Source organism: Silurus meridionalis, chromosome 4, assembly GCF_014805685.1.
Source record: "Silurus meridionalis isolate SWU-2019-XX chromosome 4, ASM1480568v1, whole genome shotgun sequence".
NCBI classification, from domain to species: Eukaryota; Metazoa; Chordata; class Actinopteri; order Siluriformes; family Siluridae; genus Silurus; species Silurus meridionalis.
Genome location: NC_060887.1, coordinates 7,297,493 through 7,317,973, shown reverse-complemented (window position 1 = coordinate 7,317,973; position 20,481 = coordinate 7,297,493). Strand labels below are relative to the sequence as shown.

Here is a 20,481-nt window from a genome sequence, read left to right as displayed (position 1 = left end):
GACACTTTCTTTTAGAGTACTATGTTAATGCATTATGGGGACACTTTCTTTTAGAGTACTATAGGATTATTTTTTACACAAACACTTTCTCTTTTAATGCATTATGGGGACACTTTTATTTAGAATACTATAGGATTATTTTTTACACAAACACTTTCTCTTTTAATGCATTATGGGGACACTTTTATTTAGAGTACTATAGGAATATTTTTTACACAAACATTTTCTTTTTTAATGCATTATGGGGACACTTTCTTTTAGACTACTATGGAAATATCTTTTACACAAACAAATTTTCTCTTTTAATGCATTGGGTGGACACTTTCTTTTAGAGTACTATAGGAATATTTTTTTTACACAAACACTTTCTCTTTTAATACATTATGGGGACACTTTCTTTTAGAGTACTATTTACTATTAACATAAACACATCTTTTAGAAAATTATGAGGACATTCCATACACAACACATTTTTCCCATGTAGTGCATTATGGGGACATTTCTTAAATAAATAAAGTGGTTTTTGACTTTTTTTGGCTTTTTTTTTTTTTTTTTTTTACCTTAACCTTCTAGTAGGAACACTGTAATGACTTCTAACGTTTTGGATGTGTGCTACTGCAATAGATTCAGGAAACACCTTTGTGTATCTTAAGATGCTCCTGAGTGCAATAGCAATTTCCTCAGAGCTGCACGTGCTCCATTAAAGTAAGAGCCTTCGGTAAGAGCAGCACGGCCTACAAGATCTCCAGAGGCATTTTTTCATTCGCTAACAAAATCTCATTAAACGAATGATGTGATTAACCAGGGAGGAGAGTTTTATTTCCCTGATCAATACCACACACCATTTCTCCATTTGTCATCCAGTCAATCAATGTCCACTTGTATATCTGTATTACTGTCCTGTTGGTGTAGTATGTAGCTGTACAAAACATGTTTTTTGTTTGTTTCTTTTTAGAAAATGTAGAGACATTTAAAAAAATCTCAGCACTTTTTTTTGTGTAGCGTGAGTGTGTGTTCCATATTGTTGTAACTGATACAACAGGATCAGGACACTTTCAGACATCTTTGTTATGAAAATTGTAAGCTCCCTCTATGAGGCTAATTTTAAGCTGCTTTGTGTGTTATTTGAAAAACAGAAAAGGAAAAAGAATAAGAAACCTATGAACATAAACCACTAGCTAGATTTAACTAGCTTGACCTGCCAACTTTGCTGTACGTACCTGTATTGACACAATATATGTGAAAACCCATTAAATTGACCTATAATGTATCTCTCGCTGTATGTTGGTGTTTCTCTCTTGTGTCCAAATGTCTGTATGGTGTTAGTGGTATGTATAGTATTTTGTTCATGTATTTTCTTTTTTTTGCTGTTGTTGTTGTGTGTCTTTGTGTGTGATATATTGATGTATTTAACTCCATTAAATCGATGCTGCACTTATATACCATATGTGCACCCACTGTTTATTCAACATACAAACATGTACACTGATCCTAATTCCCCTTATATATAACCTCAAGATGTCCCACACTGACTTAGGTCCAGGGTAATGTTCTAGATAGTTCTGGCGGTTATATTCTACCTATTTTTTCTCTTACAAAAAACAAAACCAGGACCAGTGAAAACTGACCTTCAAATGATCCGAATATCCGCACTGTTAAAAACGATGTTACCATATAACCAACAGCCTTTCTCCTTATTTCTCTTAGTGTGTGTTTAAAAATATTCCAAAATTCAATTAAATAAAATTCAATCCATCTCTAAACAATGGACATTGTCTCAAAGAAGCTTTTACAGAATGTCAAAATGAATCCAATGCTACATGATTGCTACATGAAACTACAGTTAATAGTGAATTATCTGTTAACAGAACTTTCGCATGCTTAACTTTAACCGCCATCGACAGGTAAAGCCACCCCAGCTTTCTACTGTTTTTAGTTTTTTTAAACAAGTTTCCTTTTTATGAGTGTTTTTTTTTTAATTGTCTAATGACAATTCATCAAGTATTAATGAAAATCAATGTATCTGGGGTGGATTATTCCATTCTTGCTGTTTAAAACCCCCTCCAAAAAAGAGTTTTCTGCAATTTTTTCAGCTACAACATGGCATGAATTTTGGGGTAGAATGGCGTCATCAATGAAGAATTCTTTTCATAAGTTGATGTAATGTGTTTTTTCCCAAGACTGGAGTTTTACACCCCTTCAAAGATACATTACACACCAGTGTGAAATGCATGTGCCTTATGTATAATGTTGGTTCAATCTGTTCACTGTTTTTTTTTTTGTTTGTTTGTTTGTTTGTTTTTTATTTCAAATCCATTACTTTTTTTTTTTTTTTAACCACCAATACTTACACATTTTTTTAAATACTTTTATATAAAACCCAAAATCGTATGTTAAAGGTCATTGCAGTTTAAAAAGTGATTTTCTAACCCGCTTCTTGTCTTTTGCTTTTGTCCACAGTGTTAAGTTTCTAGCGTTCGCCGATTCTTTAAAGAAGACACGGTTAAGTGTTTTCCGAGTTTACGGACGGAGGCGCATCATCCAGATGCGACGTTTGAGGAACGTTGGTATGGCGAAAAGAATTTTTTTTTCCCCCAGACGAAAAGACATGGATAAAAGGGGAAAAAAAAAAAGAAAAAAAAAAAAACACCTGAGGCTGGATCTTCAAACACAGTAACCAAAGCAACCTCTTGGAATTCTGGACCCGTTCCTTGTTCTACAGAAAGACTTCCTAAATCACAGAGAGAGAGAGAGAGAGACACTGGGCTATTTTCGATCAGATTTAGAAAGGAAAGTTATGAGAAAAAAAAAAATCAAGCAAAAACATTCCATGATGCTTCGTGTCTGCCGTACGAGATCGAAAAAAAAAAAAAAAAAGAAAACACCAGAAAAACTCCGCCTGCTACGATAATCTGCAGTTCCGGAGCTCCACACGGACCGAGCTAGATTAATCATGTAGCATCTCTGCTAACCCTTTGTAGCATTTGTTGGTTAGAGAATCCTCTCCAGCAATTTTTAGAGACTTGGATATTCATTAACGGTTTGCACACACCGACTAACGACCACTTGGTCACGCACAAACCTTTATCGTTTTTAGCATTCCGGAGGAACTTGCCGTCAGCATTACTGTCCTGTGTAGTTTTTTCTTTTTTTTACACGACCCCCGTAACTTGTACGTGTGTGTCTGTGTGTGTGTACATATATAGTACATTCCTGATTGTTTTTTTGACTTTTTTATGATATGGGTTGCTATTCTGACATGAGTCTTCCATTCTTTATCATCAGTTCAGAAAAGGCAACTCGTTTAATCCGCCAGACCAAAGCCCTCAACTGACAAATCCAGAGCCCAACATCAGTTTCTTAGCTACCATACTCTGTTTTAATAGGTGAATTTCCATAGGTGACCAGGCGTAGCAGGATGGCTAATGCTCAATGCGCAAATCTCCGCCAAGCTTACTTATTAGCAGCAACGACAATGCGTTTCTCTGAGAAGACCCCGTTCCTCTAAAGTCTTTCTTTGAAACTGATTACTTGATTTTTTTATTGTTAGTATTATTAATATTATGAATAGTAGTAGTAGAAATAGAGCTAAAGCTGCCATAGTGAATCCATGTGCACATCAACACTTGACTGACACACTGCCACATCATCGACGACCGCTCGGACCAATAACGTGTGCATGCTAAACACCCCTACCCCTTTTTTTTTTTTTAGACAGATGGAGGTCTAAAAAGCTCCTGTCATACCTTTCGCTCGGTCTCGATGTCCTTGAAATGTCCTTCAAGGAGATTGGGTATTTCCGTTTAAAAAAAGAAATAAAAAAAAATAGGAGGACAAATGTACAATGTAGAATATATTTTGATAAGTGGGCGGGAGAAATAAAAGAAGAGCAGTTGTGCACCCAAGGAAACAAAAGAAAAATAACACTGCGTCTGAAAAAAAAAAAAAGACCCTTGCGATTCAAAACTGCGACGGCTTCCGCGATTTGTCCGTAGGAAAGCAGACTGAAAAAATAATACAAATAAAAAATACTAAATATATAAAGAGCTCCTGAAAATAAAGGAAGCATGAACACTGGGCAAGTGGAGATCAGAATAAATTAATAAATAAAAAGAGAAAATAATGCAAGGACAAATCTAAAAAAAAAAAAAAAGAAATTAAAAAAAGAAATAAAATTTTTTATAACTTTGTTTACCAGCATGAGTTCTTCGCATGAGGTTTTTTTTTTTTCTTTCTAAAAGCCCTTAGTTGAATTAAGGAGGGCTTTAAAAAAAAAAAAAAGATCAAATAAAAATAATATGCAAGGAATATATATAAAAAAAGATTATATTAAAAAAAGAGCTATATTTTGTTTTTGAAATAGTAAAAAATCTGTAAATAAATATCGAAATGTTAATATATGTACGACTGCAAGAAAAACTGCTTTTTTTCGAAGGTTGAAAAAAAAAAAAAGTCCAATTTTTTTTTTTTCTTCCTTCTTGCCCCGCTTCTTCTGACTCCCACGTCGACGTCACTCGTCCACGAATGCACATTTCGCAGGCATGAGTGTGTGATCTGTCGTCTGGTAGTGTTCAAGTGCTGAGAGCCTTTTTTTATTATTTATTTATTTTTTACTTATTTATTTCTTCTGTAGCCAATGTGGTGCTGATTCTCCGGCCTTCCTTATTTTTTTCAATCCAGCTGCCGCCGCCTTTTTTTTCCCAGCATGCTTTGCTAAGCAAAAATGATCTATCCACACATCTCATTCTCAAGTCTGACTCGAGTCGAAGTGGCAATAAAAAAATAAAAAAACGACGACGATAATGATGCGAATGCTGTGGACGTTGTAGAAGGGTGTTATGGGAAATTTTCTTTTTATAGACAACAGATTGTCTAGTCTCAGGTGAAAAAAAAAAAGAAGAAGAAAGAAGACAGTTGGCTGTCTTTGCTTGCATTCCAGTCCACCTGTCTGTCCACCTTTTTGTCTCTCTTTCTCTTTTTTATCGTACCGTAGCCGAAAAGTTCGGAAAAACGAACAGCAGCAATACGGAAATCGCGCGATTCGAAGACGTCTTTTGCTCGATCGCGTCCTCGGTTTCTTGCACAATCCTGCAGTCTTTAGAAGTCTTCCGATGCAGGTCCGACTGTGAGCAGAGGAGCAGGGACGCTTACCGTATGCCCGGACGTATTCGCAAGACGAAAACCTGGTGGCGCTGTGGAGCTGTTCGATTTGAAAAATCGATTGTGTGTGTGGAGGCCTGGGAAAACCTGCAAACCGAATTTTTTTTGGAACATTCCATTCCATTCCACAGATTCGTTCAAGAACGTTTGTAAAGGCGGGTACTGATGTTGGTGAGGTTAGAAGGCCTGGGGTGCAGTCAGCATTCGCCTTCATCCAAAAGTTGTTTAGTAGCTCTATAGCAAGATATCTTCCATATCAAGTTTGGGTCTCCTTGTTGAAGGACGCATTCAAAGCCATCCAATACAGTTAAAAGTTCCATAGATTCCATATTTCTATATAGACGCAACAACGTAACAACAGGTAAGAACTGAACTGTGAGTGGGGGAACTGAAGAAAAGTCGGACCACGTGATTCTCTTGGAGTTGTTCCGAGACCTCATTGGTATTCGTCTGTTTATCGCGTAGAAAATGTTTGCGTAGTCGTCGTATGTTTGTCGGAAAGAATTTGCTAGCGAGTGGAATTTTTAGCGTGGACAATACATACCTCCAAACTTCTCCACGTGACCGGATTTGCCTGTTTGACCCAAGCCCTCCAACACACCATTTTGTCTCTGGTTTCCCGATCGTCCGTCCCCACGTTGCTTCAGTAGCCTCGATAACGTTCGATCCTGTATCACAGACTGGGCAGATTTCTTTTTCATCCGTAGCTCAAAATTTGCAGGTGCCCAGATCACGTGTGCGGACGTGAAAACGGCGTATCGAGTGGCGCGGACGAACTTCGTTTGTTTGTTTTTTTCCTGATGCCGAGAGGCGTTCGTAATGTTTTGGCTCGTGTGTTAGACCGCAAACTGTAGCAGAGCGATTTCCAGTAGCAACAACTGTGTGTGTGTGTGTATGTGTGTGTGTGTGTGTGTGTGTGTGTGTAGCTGAGTGGCCCGAAATATTCGATTTCGTTTTACACTCTCTGGCTGTGTTAGCGTCAATTATCGTCATGACATGCTGCCATTTTGAAAAAAGACAAAGGAGTTTAAAAAGAGAGAGAGAGAGATGGACGGGTTGACAGACGGACGGACGGGTTGATAAATGGACAGAGAGACCGAAAAAAAGCACAAAAGAGGTATAACGTGGAAGAACGGTGAAGAACACTGTGTTTCAGACTGCCAGGTTTTTCAGATGCTGCTATGAAAGAAAATAAGTGTGCTCATAAATACATGCGTGTTTTATATACAGTACCGGTCAGACGATCGTCTCGGACACGCCCACCGAAAATTTGCATGAATCGAATATATTCGAATTCGCGCAACCTAAAAAAAAGAAAAAAAACAATTACTGAAAGCCTTCATGAAAGGGATTGTGAAATATCCCAGATTTTATATGAAGTTAGCTCCGCCCCACTAGGGGTAAAAAAAAAAAAAGCTACTTCGACGTCCTCGGTGATGTTATGATAAGCCCCGCCCCTTGTCGTTTTCAATCGGAACAATTGAAATTGTTTCACCTCATATAAGTAGCAGAGGGCAAAAAATAAATAAATAAATAAATAAATAAATAAAACGGCTCCTCTAAAATATTAACGTTACAATGTTACAAATCGTCCTGTCTAGACGTCTAGACGTCTGCTCGGTACTTTATATACACTAATACAATTGTTTTGGGCTTTTATTTTTTCGACTTCACGTTCAAATCAACCATGGGAATACCTTTAAAAGCCTGTGTGTGTGTGTGTGTGTGTGTGTGTGTGTGTGTGTGTGTGTGTGTGTGTGTGTGTGTGTTTTGGTGGTAATCACAAATTCACTGAATGTTTCACCTGAATATGGGTATGTTCCATAGTTTGTCCATGTTTTTTTTGTTTCCTGAAATATGACAGATTTTAAAGTAGCGATACACCGAATTATCTTGCGCACACACACACACACACACACACACACACACACACACACACATATGCAAGCTTGATGCATGTCATTGACATGGTGTGAATGCACTCATTCATTTTCTGTTTGCGTTACACACATTTCCTTTGTGAAGATGTTTGTTTTTTGTTTTCTTTTGAGGGGGCGGGGTGTGATGGGTGAATTTGAAAAAAACGATCGTTCCCGCCTTTTCCTTATCACTTGATCGCGTTTGTTTGCGTTCCCGCTCTTTCTAACCGGCTGATTGGATCGCCGCGTCTTGTGTGTAATGATGTTGTGTTTCATTTTTTCTTTTTGTGTACTTGAATTACAGATATGCAAATCTTTTGCCACACTGACCACTGCCAGCCCAATCAACATGATCAGTAATTAAGACGATTAAAGTAATTAGTAACCATGTTGTGCTTCCTTGCTTTGTGTGTGTGTGTGTGTGTGTGTGTGTGTGTGTGTGTGTGTTATAATAAATACCAAGGAGGACTTCATTCTCAATCTCGTCAATGTTACCTAGCTTAAACGTATATCTGAATGCTAATCACGGTACACAAAATCCACAAATTGATACAGGTAGCCAAAAAAAAAATTGGATCTCCCTGTGATCTTGGGAAAAATTGTGACTTTTTGGACAAATTATGTGACTTTGAGTCCATTGGTGGACGAACATTTCCCAAAAAAACAACAATCGCTAAGACTTGCAGTTAATCGCTCTCGTTTTCGTGTGAAATCAAAACATCAACGCGGACAACGTGAGCTACGTAGCTGTATTCTCAGATCATTGATTACGCAACACGTGGAGCCGGAATGTAGTTAATGCTAGTCAGGAAGGAAGCACCACGTACAGCTAGCAAACGATTTAGCTTTGTTATCATTTAGCCGTTTTCCCCTGTGGTGTTGTAGTTGTAGGTACGAAGGCTGATTTCTAAAACGTTTTTTTTTTTTTGGTTCAGATCATTTAGCCTATTCACAGGTCTTCTTGTTTTGAACGCCATCTACTGGTCAAACGGTTTAACGGCACACAGGTAAGGCTAATCAGCATCAACGCCCATGTTTTGTCTCAGCTTTACAAAAAAAATTTTAAAATATCAATGAGAATTTGGTCTTTAAAAAGTGTGAAAACCCTGAGTTTAGTGTTTGATGTATTTTAAGAGACACATGCATGCACTTTTTGTTTCTATATAAATCTATAAATGTCCGGAAATCTCATTTTCAGTGAAAAATCCCCCCTTAGCATGAAGAACAGCTTTACACACTTTCAGCACCTGGACAGTTCTTTTATCCAAATGCTGAAATACTTTGCTGTGCAGACGGAATTGCGTGGTGTTAAAGTATGGAATGGGAGCCATGTTGGTTTAGGATTCCTTTCACTTTCCAGAAACGTCCCTGCTCCAGAACAACCCCAAACCATTAAGCTTCCACCTCCATGTGTGACTGTGGGGGTCTTCTCTCCTGGTCTCCATCTTATACAAGTTCTTCTGGTAGAGACAAAAATGTCCCAATTTGGACTCCATGTATTTTATTCAAATAAATCACCACACAGTTCCACCAAACAAAAAACTCCTCTACGGAGCTCAGTAAAGTCATTTGGCAGTGTCTCTACTCGCTGTCTCACTCTGGATGGACCTGGAACTGGAGGTTACCATGGTTACAGGTGTTTCTAAGCAGCGCATTTATAAAAGAACACAGATTTGTGTGTTTAACAATCAAACACATGAACTTTCCACGTCCAATCACAATCTAGCATTTAGACATGAACTTTCTTCCAGCCAATTACAATCCAGGATCACACCTGAATTTCCTTACCAGTCTAACACAATTCAGGATTCACACTGACCATGGATTTAACAAAGAAATGGAGAACAGTGCAGCGATGGTGGATGAGAGATGGCGTAGGAGGGGTTTAGTCATCTGTTGGAATTCTTCAAGTTTGCTGTGATGTTCTGGACCACTTCATCTGGACCTTCACCTTGATCTTCACCTGGACCTTCAATCAGACCTTCACCTTGACATTCACCTGGACATTTACCTGGACATTTACACGGTCTATGTTGGAGAGATGAATTGAGTGATACAGGTAGAATAATAAAAGAAGTGAGAGAGTGAGTGATATAGGTAAAACAATGAAAGAAGTGAGAAAGAAAGAGTGTGATACAGGTAAAAAAAATAAAAATACAAGCAGTGAAATGGAAAATAATAGATGGGGGGGGTGTATGCTACTCATTAAGAGCAGCCAATCAGCAGCGTTCAGTTTGCATAAACGTACCACATGACCTATGGTTCTTCTCCTCATTCATACGTCACATGTTTGTTCTGTCACTGGGTTACATTTTAAAGGAGGATAAACATGGAACTTGGTTAAACATGAAAACTAAGGTACTGTCTGGAACCAGGTGTATCCATCCAGACCAGATCAACCAGATGGATCTCCAGCGGCAGCACCACCTTCTCCAGCCTTCCACCTTGTCACCTCTAAGCAGAAAATTAGCCTACAACCAGATATCCTGAAGGTTCACAGCTACTTCCTGGTCAGAGTCATTGCTTTTTTTTTGTTTTACCTTCCTGTAAACTCCACTCTCCTCTATGATTGGTCAGTTTAAGTGTCAATACAGTAAAGGTTAGTGTGGTGGCATGGTTATGTAGCGCCCCCTAGCGGCGGTTTAAAAGAACGTTTAAAAAGATGCATGTCATCCAATGCCGTCTCTTCACATTTGATGGCATTTCAACACATCCACCTACAGAGTGCTTTAAAGTCTCCATCAATAAATGCTTTCTAATGCTGGTTCTAATGCTGGTTTGTTCAAGTTTGTTTTACCACCTTCTCACCAGAACAGAGAAGAGTCAAGAAGCATTGTTCCTCTGAGATATTTTAGGACCAGTCGAATGGTGGTTGCGTTTTAGAGGAACCGTAGAGCAGTGCTAATGAGAGGTTTGAGGTGCCTTTAGGAATGGATGTGGACCTAAATGTTTAAAAGGTTTAGAGTTGTACCAGACCTTCGAGTTATAGCGAGAAAAGCGAACCAAGTGAATGCGTTGGTTCACACAGCAAGCAGAGGGGGGCAGAGGGTATCCTCGCATCATTTGTGCTTCACTTCAGAATGGCTCGTGAGTGAAGAAATGCAGGATTGAATGTGTAACGCATCATACGAGACAACAAGGAGATAAGTCTGAAGATCGCTTCATCACGGCGCTGCGTTTCCCAGAGGAGCTTTGCAAGTACAGACAGTGAATTAGGGCAAGGTAGCTCCATCCCGCAGCAAAATGATGCCCCCTTGGCTGGGCAAATTTTAGAGGACATTGATTTTTATAAAGCGTAAATACAACTATGAAAAAACGACTTCCTGACAAACAAAAGTTGCTCAATAATCACACTCAAAAGACGTTTCATTATCGCTTTTAAAATCTGCAATATCTGGGATTTTCAACCACATTTAGCGTGGTAGATAAGCCCTCTTTGGAAACTGTTAACTCAGGCAAGTTATTGAAAATAATGTTGTTCTTGTGCAGAAGCCAAAAACACTTCAGTAACATGGACTGCATCTAATCATTTACATCATTTTAGTCCCATCTGGGTCTCCAAAATTGGACTACAACCTGAGGTCTAAAAATCTGCATTTTTCAACCTTGAGAGGAACCAGACTTGTGAGGGAACCTCCTCCTCATCTGAGTGGCACCAAATGTCCATTTATCAGAAATAAAGTCTTGAAATTCTAAAGTTGCTCAGTAACTTGGGCACTTGAAATGTGTCCATGCTGATTATGATTGTATGTTGATTCATGATTAGAAGGATTTTGGTGAACCTCATAATAGTTCACCCTGGTTTTATTCGAAGTTCTTGAAACTTATTTGGTGTTCTTTTGTTGGGGGTGCTATTGTTGGGGTACCCCAGGTAGTTTTTTGTTGTGGCTCTTAGTTCTGTAGAGTATTAAATCTCGTTGTTGGAAATGATAAACAATGACCAACAATGTGTGTTTTTTTTTATTTTTATTCCCCAGTAGGTAGAAGCCATTGGTCACAAGTTAAAATCCCAGACTAACAAGCTGCCACTGCTGAGCACTTAAGCAAGGCTCTTAGCTCTTGGTCACTCTGGATGAGGGTTTACCAAATGTCATATGCCAAATGCCATAAAATCTAAATGTAGGTGGTTTTAAAAAGTTTCTATGTTCACAAGAAAGTACTTTATTCATCGATGTTATCACACGATCACTTTCAAAATAGTCCCCTTGCACAGCAATACAGCACTTCCAGCATTCCTGCTACTTCTGGAATGTGTCCCTTGGGAGCGTCAAGCACCTTCTGCAATTTGCACCGACTTCCGCAATAGGGACAAAACGGTGAGCTGGACCTTCATCTTTGAGAAGAAGCCCAAGTCCGCAGGAACCAAACCTGGTGAGTAGTAAGGGTGCGGAAGTGAGTACAAGTTGTCGAAGGATTTCGACATTTTCGGGGGGGTTTAGCTTGTCGAAGGCCTTCCTGGTCTTTTGTCATCTTCTAGTGATGTTCTTTTACTTTTCAAACGTCATGTCAAACGTCTCTGTGGCAGATTTGCCGTTTCAGAGATGTATGGAGACGGATGATCCGCTGTGGCGCCCCCTAATGGGAGCAGTCGAAAGACGGAGACTATCCATGTTTATTACCATGGTATAATGCTTAAAATGTATGTTATTAATGTTTTCTTTTTGATAACACTGTTATGACTATTATAAGATTGTCTCAGCCGAGTAATGACATTGTAAATACAACGCTTACCGTGTTATTACTATTGTTTTAATATGGTCCAAGCAAGTTGAGCTATTGCAGTGGGCTATTACTATGTTATGACTGTTTTATTACTGTGTTATTACTATGTTGTTACAATTATCTTGGAAATACAACTGCAGGGTTACTACAAAGTAATTAGTACATTATAACCATGTTATATCTGTTTTTTTTTTTTATAAAGAATAACACGGTCAGGTTATTACAAAGTAACAATGTAATTACTATGTTATTACTACACGGTATTATTACAATGTAATAATGTAATTACTATATTACGTAATAACTGAAACCAAATGTCGCGTGTTATTACAACGTTATAACAGTGTCATTACCATGTTATTACTACACAGCATTATTACAATGTTATTACTCTGTTATAATCATTTTACATAAAAAAAAAAAATCAGTCAATCACTGATTTTATTAAACGCTTCCACAACAAACTGTTATAACTGTTCCCACTGCGTTATTACCGCATGCTTCTTACCATCTCATTACGCTACTTTTTTTAGGTTCCAAGTTCGATCGTATTAATGCGTATAATTATCGGGCATCACTGAAGCTACTCTGGTTGGAAATGGAGATCAGATATTGATTTTATTTCTTTAGGTTACACGCACATAAAGCAGCAATATAAAGCGCAGTCATTCCAGCTGAGACATAATCAGGAAACGAGCGTCTTTATGATCTCAGTGCTCGAGTCCACGCATGGCGGCGATGGTGGACGAGAGACGGCGGGGGAGGGGTTTCGACGTCTTCCGGAATTCCTCGGGTTTGGCGCGCAGGAGAGCCGTGATGTTCTGGAGGGTTCGGGACGTCTGGAGGCCCAAGGCGTCCATCACGTTGCTCAGGTAATCTGAGGAACAGAAACGTGAGACGGTTTATTGTGAACGTTCGTCGTCGTCATCGGCGGCGGGATTGATAGCGTAGCGTGTACGATACCGATGTCAGTGGCCAGCTGTTTGGTGGCTTGAGGACTCAGCTCAGGGATCTGCAGAATCACATCGCAGTAGGTCTGCATGGTCGCCCTGGCGATGGACCCGAGCCAATAATCTGCAGTGTTTTCCAACTCAGGAACATCATCACCTGCAGGAAAGCCGTGGCATTAGTGCACTATAGTAAGAGTGTGTGTGTGTGTGTGTGTGTGTGTGCGTGTGTACCTTGTTCAGGAGGATATGGAAGTTTGCCGGTGTGTAAGGCGAGCTCGAGCGCCGAATCCTCCTGAGTCACAAACGGCTCCAGATGCAGCGGCAGAGACATGATGTACTGTCCAATCTACACACACACACACACACACACACACACACTTAATAGCCCTGACTGCATGTGTGTACGTGCATGTGTGTGTGTGTGTTAGTTACATTAGTAATGTACTCCTGTGGAGAAAGGCTGAAGGTCGGTAAATCTTCTGTAAGGTTTTCACCCAGAGCAGCAGATCCTCGAACCTACACACACACACACACACACACACACACACACACACACACACACACACACACAACTAATTCAAGTGACACACAATCAGATTTAAGTCTTGTGTTGTCAGTACATATCTTTCATTGTCTCTCACACACACACACACACACACACACACACACACACACCTCTGGTTTGTTGAGCAGACAGAGTTGGCGTTTGATCTGCAGGAAGACCGAGTCGAAGGCGAGCTGATTGGCCTGTTGATTGAGGCGAGTCAGAGCTGCTCGGGTGTCTGCCAGGAGACTCGAATTCCCCGTCCCTTTCTCCTACCACACACACACACACACACACACACACACACACACACACACACACACACACACACACACACACACACACACACACACACACACACACAGTCTCTTGTCAGTGTCTGGTGCAAAAAAATTAGCACACACTTCACCAAGTCCTGTGTGTGTACGGACATGTGTGTGTGTGTTTGAAAAGCAATAACACACACACCTTGAGTGTGTGAAGCGTTTCCAGCAGGGTGTTGTAATCAGCCGTGCTGCTCTGCTGTAAATAGTTATATTCTTGCCATGGATTTTTTTGGCCCCGCCTCTCGGCCCCGCCCTCCTGCAGGCCACTCAGGCTCCGGGGGTTAAACCCCTCCCACAGAAAACGGCCCGCCTTTCCCAGGATCCTACGGCGATGCGACAGGTGTAAATCCAAAGCGATATTCTGATGCTGTGTGTGTGTGTGTGTGTGTGTGTGTGTGTGTGTGTGTGTTACTTGTTGGAAAGCTGTTGCTCGAAGACGCCGCACTGCCGGAGAAGTTCTCCACACGTAGCGATGATCCTACGCACATCAAATAAACACCATCAGAAAATCTCATCTACTGTATCGATGCTGTAGCTCATGAAGCTCCGCCCACCTGACCGAGTTCTGGAAAGCCGTCCAATCTTCAGTGAAGATGTCCGGCGTGGGCGTGTCCTCCAGCTTATACTTCTTCCGGATCGACTGGAGCGTGATGGAGAAATCCGACACGTACCTGCGAGAGAGGAACGGGAAGATGGAGAGAATGATGGATAGAAAGACAGTCATGAAGGCAAAAGTAGCCAGAAAGAAAAGGAAAGGAAGACAAACAGAAAGAGAGAAGAGGAGGGGAAAAAAAGTGAGACAGGTGGAGACACGCACACAGAAAGAACGAGAGGGGAAGAAGTGATAATGACAGAAAGACAAAGCAAGACAGAGACAGAAAGGGACAGAGAGACAGAGAGATGGGGGGAGGGAGAGAGACAGTTAGAGGACAAAAAAAAAAAAACCCAAAGTGTGTGTTTATATTTTAGTGTGCGTGTATTTGTGTGTGTGTGTGTGTGTGTGTTTATAGGTCAGTGTGTGTGTGTGTGTGTGTATTTGTGTGTGTATAAACGTGTGTATTTATGTGTACATATACATATATATAAATAAATAAATAAATACACACATATGCGTGTGCTTAAAATGTGTGTGTGCGTGCGTATGCGTGTGTGTATATTTATGTGTGTTTCAGTGCGCTCACGTGTGTGTATTTATGTGTGCGAGTGCGTTCGAGTGTGTGTGTGTGTGTGTGTGTGTGTGTACTTGGTAAACAGTGCACGCAGGGCTTTGATGAGGCCACACACTCCAAGTCCTTCTGTGAGTTTGACACAGCGATCCACAGCCGCCGCCGCCAAACCAAACACCTTCTGTACCGAGTGTGTGAGCTCCAACACGCAGTCCAGCACCTCGCCGCTCTCCTACACACACACACACACACACACACACACGTGAATTTCCCCACTGTGGGAGGATTAAATGTATCTCACATCTTATATGTTATCTCTATGTGTGTGTGTGTGTGTGTGTGTGTGAGAGGCTAACCAGCGGTACAGCACTGAGTTGGATCAGTAAGTTGTTCTCCTCCAGGTCTCCGTACTGCATCTGATAACTTCTATACGGCGCGTATACACTCGACACCAGCTCACACACCTTCAACAGGTTACACTCGCCTAACACACACACACACACACACACACACACACACATATAGCAAGGTACTTTACAAACCACTGCTACACTACTTCAGACAGTTAGTTATCCTGAGGGTTGCTATGTGGTTGCTATGGTAATCTCAGGTGGTTGTCTGGGTGTTGCTAGGAAGTTTCTACACACACACACACACACACACACACACACACACACACACACACACACACACACACACACACACACACACCGAGGTGAGGCTGCATAGCGTTTTCCAGGCTGCGGCTGAAGTTGGTTGCCGTCTGGTGGAGCTCCAGGAGCATGTCTAGACGGCTCTCAGCCGGACAAAGATCCAGGGCGTCTGCAATGCATTGTGGGATTGGCGGGACCATGGCACCGAGGGTCTGGATCGCCAACACCGTCACCACCTCGTATGGGTTCTTGAAGACCTGCTCAAGAACACCACACACACACACACCAGACTCACTGTGGTATTCATCAAATGTGCATACAAGCTCTGTGTGTGTGTGTGTGTGTGTGTGTGTGTGTGTGTGTGTGTGTACCTGACTGCTCCACTGGAGCTGTGTGAACCAGGTGGACAGGAGTGTGTCGTAGAACTCGGACAGCTGCTGCTTCAGAGGGGCATCGGACTGACACACACTTTCCCACACACTCAACAGCTGTACCTGAAAACAAACACACACACACACACACACACACACACACACACACACACACACACACCCGAACACACCAGTGTTTTACATTTCTGTGTCAATCATTACATTAAGAACTGGTGTCCTTCAAAATGTCTGTGTGTGTGTGTGTGTGTGTGTGTGTGTGTAAAACCCTCACTTTGTGGCATTTGTAATAATAAGCCAGGAGTTGTGGCATGCGGTCCATTTCTGTGAACACCTTCACGAACAGCTTCGCTTGATCTGTGCGCGCACACACACACACACACACACACACACACACACACAATTAAAAACATGTTAATAAGGATTGTTTATGATGTTGCTTTAAGAAACCATTTAAGTATCTATGAAATCGAGTGTGTGTGTGTGTGTGTGTGTGTGTGTGTGTGTGTGTGTGTGAAAGACACACCTGTAGAGTGTGTATTAAAGGTGGAGACAATCTGAGGACTCGTCAGGGCCTCGAGTCGGTTCTTCAGGGCCTCCAGCTGCACACACTTCTCGCTGTAGTCAGGCGTGTCCACCAGCATGGCCAGGCTGTTCTGCATCGCTGCTAACTTACTACTAATCACAGCCACGTCCTACACACACACACACACACACACACACACACACACACACAATGTCAAACACCTGTCGACACTCATTCTAACCCCCACACACACCAAACACACCTGAGTTTTGAAGGTTTCCTCGATGTCTGCGCTCAGCGTGCTCCACTTATCTGCTTCCTGCAGGGCCTCGGCTGCGAGCTGCATCCTGGACTTCACCTGATCCAGCTCCACCAGGACCTACACCCACACACCCACACACACACACACACACACACACACACATTGAAATCTCCATGTCAGCCAGTATAATGGAAAAATACAATTGTTCTTTTTTTTTGAAGGACCTGCATGGATTGCACGGTGTCCTGTTCAAACTTCTTGATATCCTCCTTCACCATGACCATCTGGTCCCTGAGGAACGAAGCCTCCTGTTTTACCGCTTCGACGTCTCTCAGGACGCGGGGCATGTTCTGCAGAGCCTGTATGCTGGTTTCTGAAGATCCACACACACACGGTGAGGCATTCAGAGGTCACGTGATAAAGCGTACGCACCGGATCCGTCCTTACCTTCGATGGAGTTGTTGACTTCCTGAATGAAGAGCTGGAGCTTCATGACCAGCGTGGCGGCGTGGGCGTCCGCTTTCCCCGGCACGTCCTTCTGCGCCACTTTGAACGCCCCGTTCACCCAATCCTTCACGTCAAAATCGTCGGCCAGGAACTTGGAAAAGTCCATGGCGGCAGATCCGAGTTTTGTCGGGATCCTCGAGAGCACGCTGAGAAAGAGAGAGAGAAGAAAAAAATCTAGTAGAACACCTTGAAGAGCTTCCCAGAAGATATGGAGCTTTTTAGAAGAGCAAATGGAGACTATAATATAACCGATGGAAGGAGTCTCCAGGCTTAGAACGCCAGCCAATCAGCAGCGTCCGATTTGCATACCCGCACCACGTGACCAAAGCAACCCTCATGAATATGAACGATATAAACAATCAGCACGAATGGAGACTTCATGCACGTTTTTTTTTGGTCCTACAGAGCTGCTTCTCGGTTACATCTCAACAGGGTCGACACAGAAGTGTGTGAGATATGAATTCGAATTTAAACCTGGGTCAAACCTGATCCACCTCCTGCCCTGGGTTTCAGTCCATCCTGTAGTTTTTACCAAGTCCTGGTTTGGACACGAGCAAAAAATAAAGCGCCCAAGAAAAAGAGATGACCAGAACGACCAGGTAGATCTCCAGGAGCACCACCACGTCCTCCAGCCTTCCAACCTCCGAGCAGATACTGGCACAGATCCTGAAGGTTCTCCACCACTTCCGGGTTCGCAAGCAAAAGCGACATTACTTCCTTAAACGTCATCGGGAGAAGCCCCGCCCACTGCGACGCGATTGGTCAGTTTGTGTGTCAATCCAATCATTAGCGCGTCATCTTTATTTATATGATTGTTTTTAATTTTTTTGACGTGTCTAAGAACAAAAAAAAAATGGATGGAAATGAAATGAACGTATTTTTTATTTTTCATATACAATTTATATATTCACACCATTTTTTTATCCTGTTTTTTGTTCAAAAACTGCTATACAAACAAAAATAAAAATCTAATAAACTTCTATAACTTTTTTTTTTTATCCTTTTTTCTACCAAACAAGAAAGAAAGATTTATATTATTATATCAAATGATAAAAATCGATTTTTATTTCGTCACAGACACATTCATACAGACTACATGTCTTAAAATAAATAAAATATATAAAATAAAATAAAAGTAAAAATATAAAATGTAATAAAAGTATAAAGTATGCAGTATAAGTGGAAGTAGAAAACAGAACGATAAAAAATTATATATAATATATACAAGAATAAGACAGAAAGTGATGGGTATTTCAGCTTCTCCCATTAGGGGGCGCCACAGCGGATCATCCGTCTCCATACCCCCCTGTCCCCTACATCTGTCCCTCACCACATCCATGAACCTCCTCTTTGTTCTTCCTCTTTTCCTCCTTCCTGGTGTCTCCATCCTCAGCATTCTCCTACTGATATACCCCATGTCCCTCCTCTGCACATGTCCAAACCATCTCAATCTCACCTCCCTCATCTTGTCTCCAAAACGTCCTACATGTGCTGTCCCTCTAATAAACTCATTTCTAATCCTGTCCAATGTCGTAACTCCCAACGAACATCTCAACATCTTCAGCTCTGCTACCTCCAGCTCCACCTCCTGTCTTTTACTCAATGCCACTGTCTCTAATCCATACAACATCTCAGGTCTCACCACAGTCCTATAAACTTTCCCTTTCACTCTCACAGATACTCTTCTATCACAAATCACTCCTGCTATCACTCTTCTCCACCCACTCCACCCTGCCTGCACTCTTTTCTTCACTTCTCTAACACACTCTCCATTACTCTGCACTGTTGACCCCAGGTACCTGAACTCCTCCACCTTCTCCACCTCTTCCCCCTGCAACCGCACCCCTCCACTGCCCTACCTCTGATTCACACACATGTACTCTGTGTTACTCCTACTGACTTTTATTCCTCTTCTCTCCAGCATGTACCTCCACCTCTCCAAGATCTTCTCCACCTACTCCCTACTCTCACCACAAATCACAATATCATCCACAAACATCACAGTCCATGGAGACTCCTGTCTGACCTCGTCCTTCAACCTGTCCATCACCACTGTAAACAGGAAAGGGCTCAGAGCCGATCCTTGATGCAGTCCAACCTTGAACCCGTCTGTTGTTCCTACTGCACACTTCACTGCTGTCACACTGTCCTCATACATGTCCTGCACCACCCTCACATACTTCTCTGACACACCAGACTTCCTCATACAATACCACAACTCCTCTCTCCACCCTGTCGTACGCTTTCTCTAAATCCACAAATACACAATGCAGCTCCTTCTGACCTTCTCTATACTTCTCCATCAACATTCTCAAAGCAAATAATGCGTCTGTGGTGCTCTTCCTCGGCATGAAACCATACTGCTGCTCACAGATGGTCACCTCTTCTCTCAGCCTGGCTTCCACTACTCTTTCCCATAACTTCATGGTGTGACTGATCAACTTAATTCCCCTGTAGTTACTGCAGGTCTGCACATCTCCCTTATTCTTAAAGATCAGTACCAGCACACTCCCTCTCCATTCCTCAGGCATCTCCTCACCAACCAAAATAATGTGGAACAAAACTCCACTTCCATCTCTGCTAAAAGATGAAATGCGCAGAAAGACGAGCAGCTCCACCAATCACGGTGCAGAAGGAGAGATTCGCCACTGGTAGCAGACTTGAAGCAGGTGGGGACAGTTGCTTGGGCCAAGGACAGATTAAAGATATCCGTAAAGACCCAAGAACACGGCCAAGGATGCCGTCAGGGCCGGCTGCATTCCGTGCGTTGACCCTGCCCAGGGCCTCCACACACTTCAGAGGTGGAGAGTGTGAGTGGCTGCTCACCTGGTAAGTGAAGAAGAGGTTGAGCTTGTCGGGGAGTAAGGTGGTCAGTGATATATAGTCAGTTATGTCTATGATGATGAGGAAAAAACTCTTTCAGACAATATGAGAAAGAAACCAGACGAGGAACCAGACTGAAAAGGGAACAAACCTGATTTAGACACCAGATGCATGAACTTATACACCATTTTAGGCGGTCAGCGTCAAAAGTTTAGGATGGATTTAGATGGGTTTCGAGCTATATAGCAAAAGAAGGGAAGATTTCACGCCACCCAAAGCAGCAGAATCGTGTGCTCAAGCAAATATGGCTGGAAAAAGTCTGGTGTCCCTAAACCTTTGCTAAACTTTATTTTATCATGCTAAACCCAAAAAAAAAAAAAAACAACCCGGCAAAAACACTAATGCTAAGTCTCAGATAAGATCAGATTTCCTGACAGATAAAGTTGCTCAATAACCACAGATGCTGAAAGAGGTTGCGCTTTCAGCAACCACGCTACGAAATCTGCCATATCTGGGATTTTCTACCACAACTGG

General features: G+C 41.9%; 2 protein-coding genes across 5 annotated transcripts in view; one reads left to right on the top strand and one right to left on the bottom strand.

Annotated features, from left to right (window-relative positions):
• Positions 1-7,467, top strand: part of kcnc3b (potassium voltage-gated channel, Shaw-related subfamily, member 3b) — a 55,292-nt gene extending 47,825 nt beyond the window's left edge. For 2 of the 3 annotated variants that reach the window (XM_046846982.1, XM_046846985.1), the window contains one exon: positions 2,461-7,467. Coding sequence is in view for 2 of the 3 variants with exons in the window: in XM_046846985.1 (XP_046702941.1) it covers positions 2,461-2,474 (14 nt within the window). In the remaining variant the exon portion in view is untranslated. Of the gene's footprint in view, positions 1-1,868; positions 1,905-2,460 lie in introns of all 3 variants that reach the window. The other variant, XM_046846984.1, reaches the window with a different exon arrangement.
• Positions 7,468-12,400: 4,933 nt separating this feature from the next.
• On the bottom strand, positions 12,401-17,859 carry cog7 (component of oligomeric golgi complex 7). Of its 2 annotated transcripts, none has more exons than XM_046848392.1 (18): positions 17,599-17,859; positions 17,065-17,270; positions 16,842-16,990; positions 16,618-16,734; positions 16,356-16,524; positions 16,104-16,186; positions 15,812-15,934; positions 15,499-15,697; positions 15,144-15,271; positions 14,865-15,019; positions 14,176-14,292; positions 14,034-14,099; positions 13,764-13,944; positions 13,427-13,567; positions 13,184-13,267; positions 12,983-13,097; positions 12,765-12,908; positions 12,401-12,678 (listed from the first exon to the last, which is right to left on the bottom strand). In XM_046848392.1, exons 2-18 carry the CDS (start codon positions 17,228-17,230, stop codon positions 12,512-12,514), a joined length of 2,304 nt encoding a protein of 767 aa, XP_046704348.1. In that variant the 5' UTR covers positions 17,231-17,270; positions 17,599-17,859; the 3' UTR covers positions 12,401-12,511. The 2 variants fall into 2 exon arrangements, with proteins under 2 accessions (XP_046704348.1, XP_046704347.1); XM_046848391.1 differs by having other exon boundaries at positions 17,610-17,859.
• Between the last annotated feature and the right edge of the window lie 2,622 nt (positions 17,860-20,481).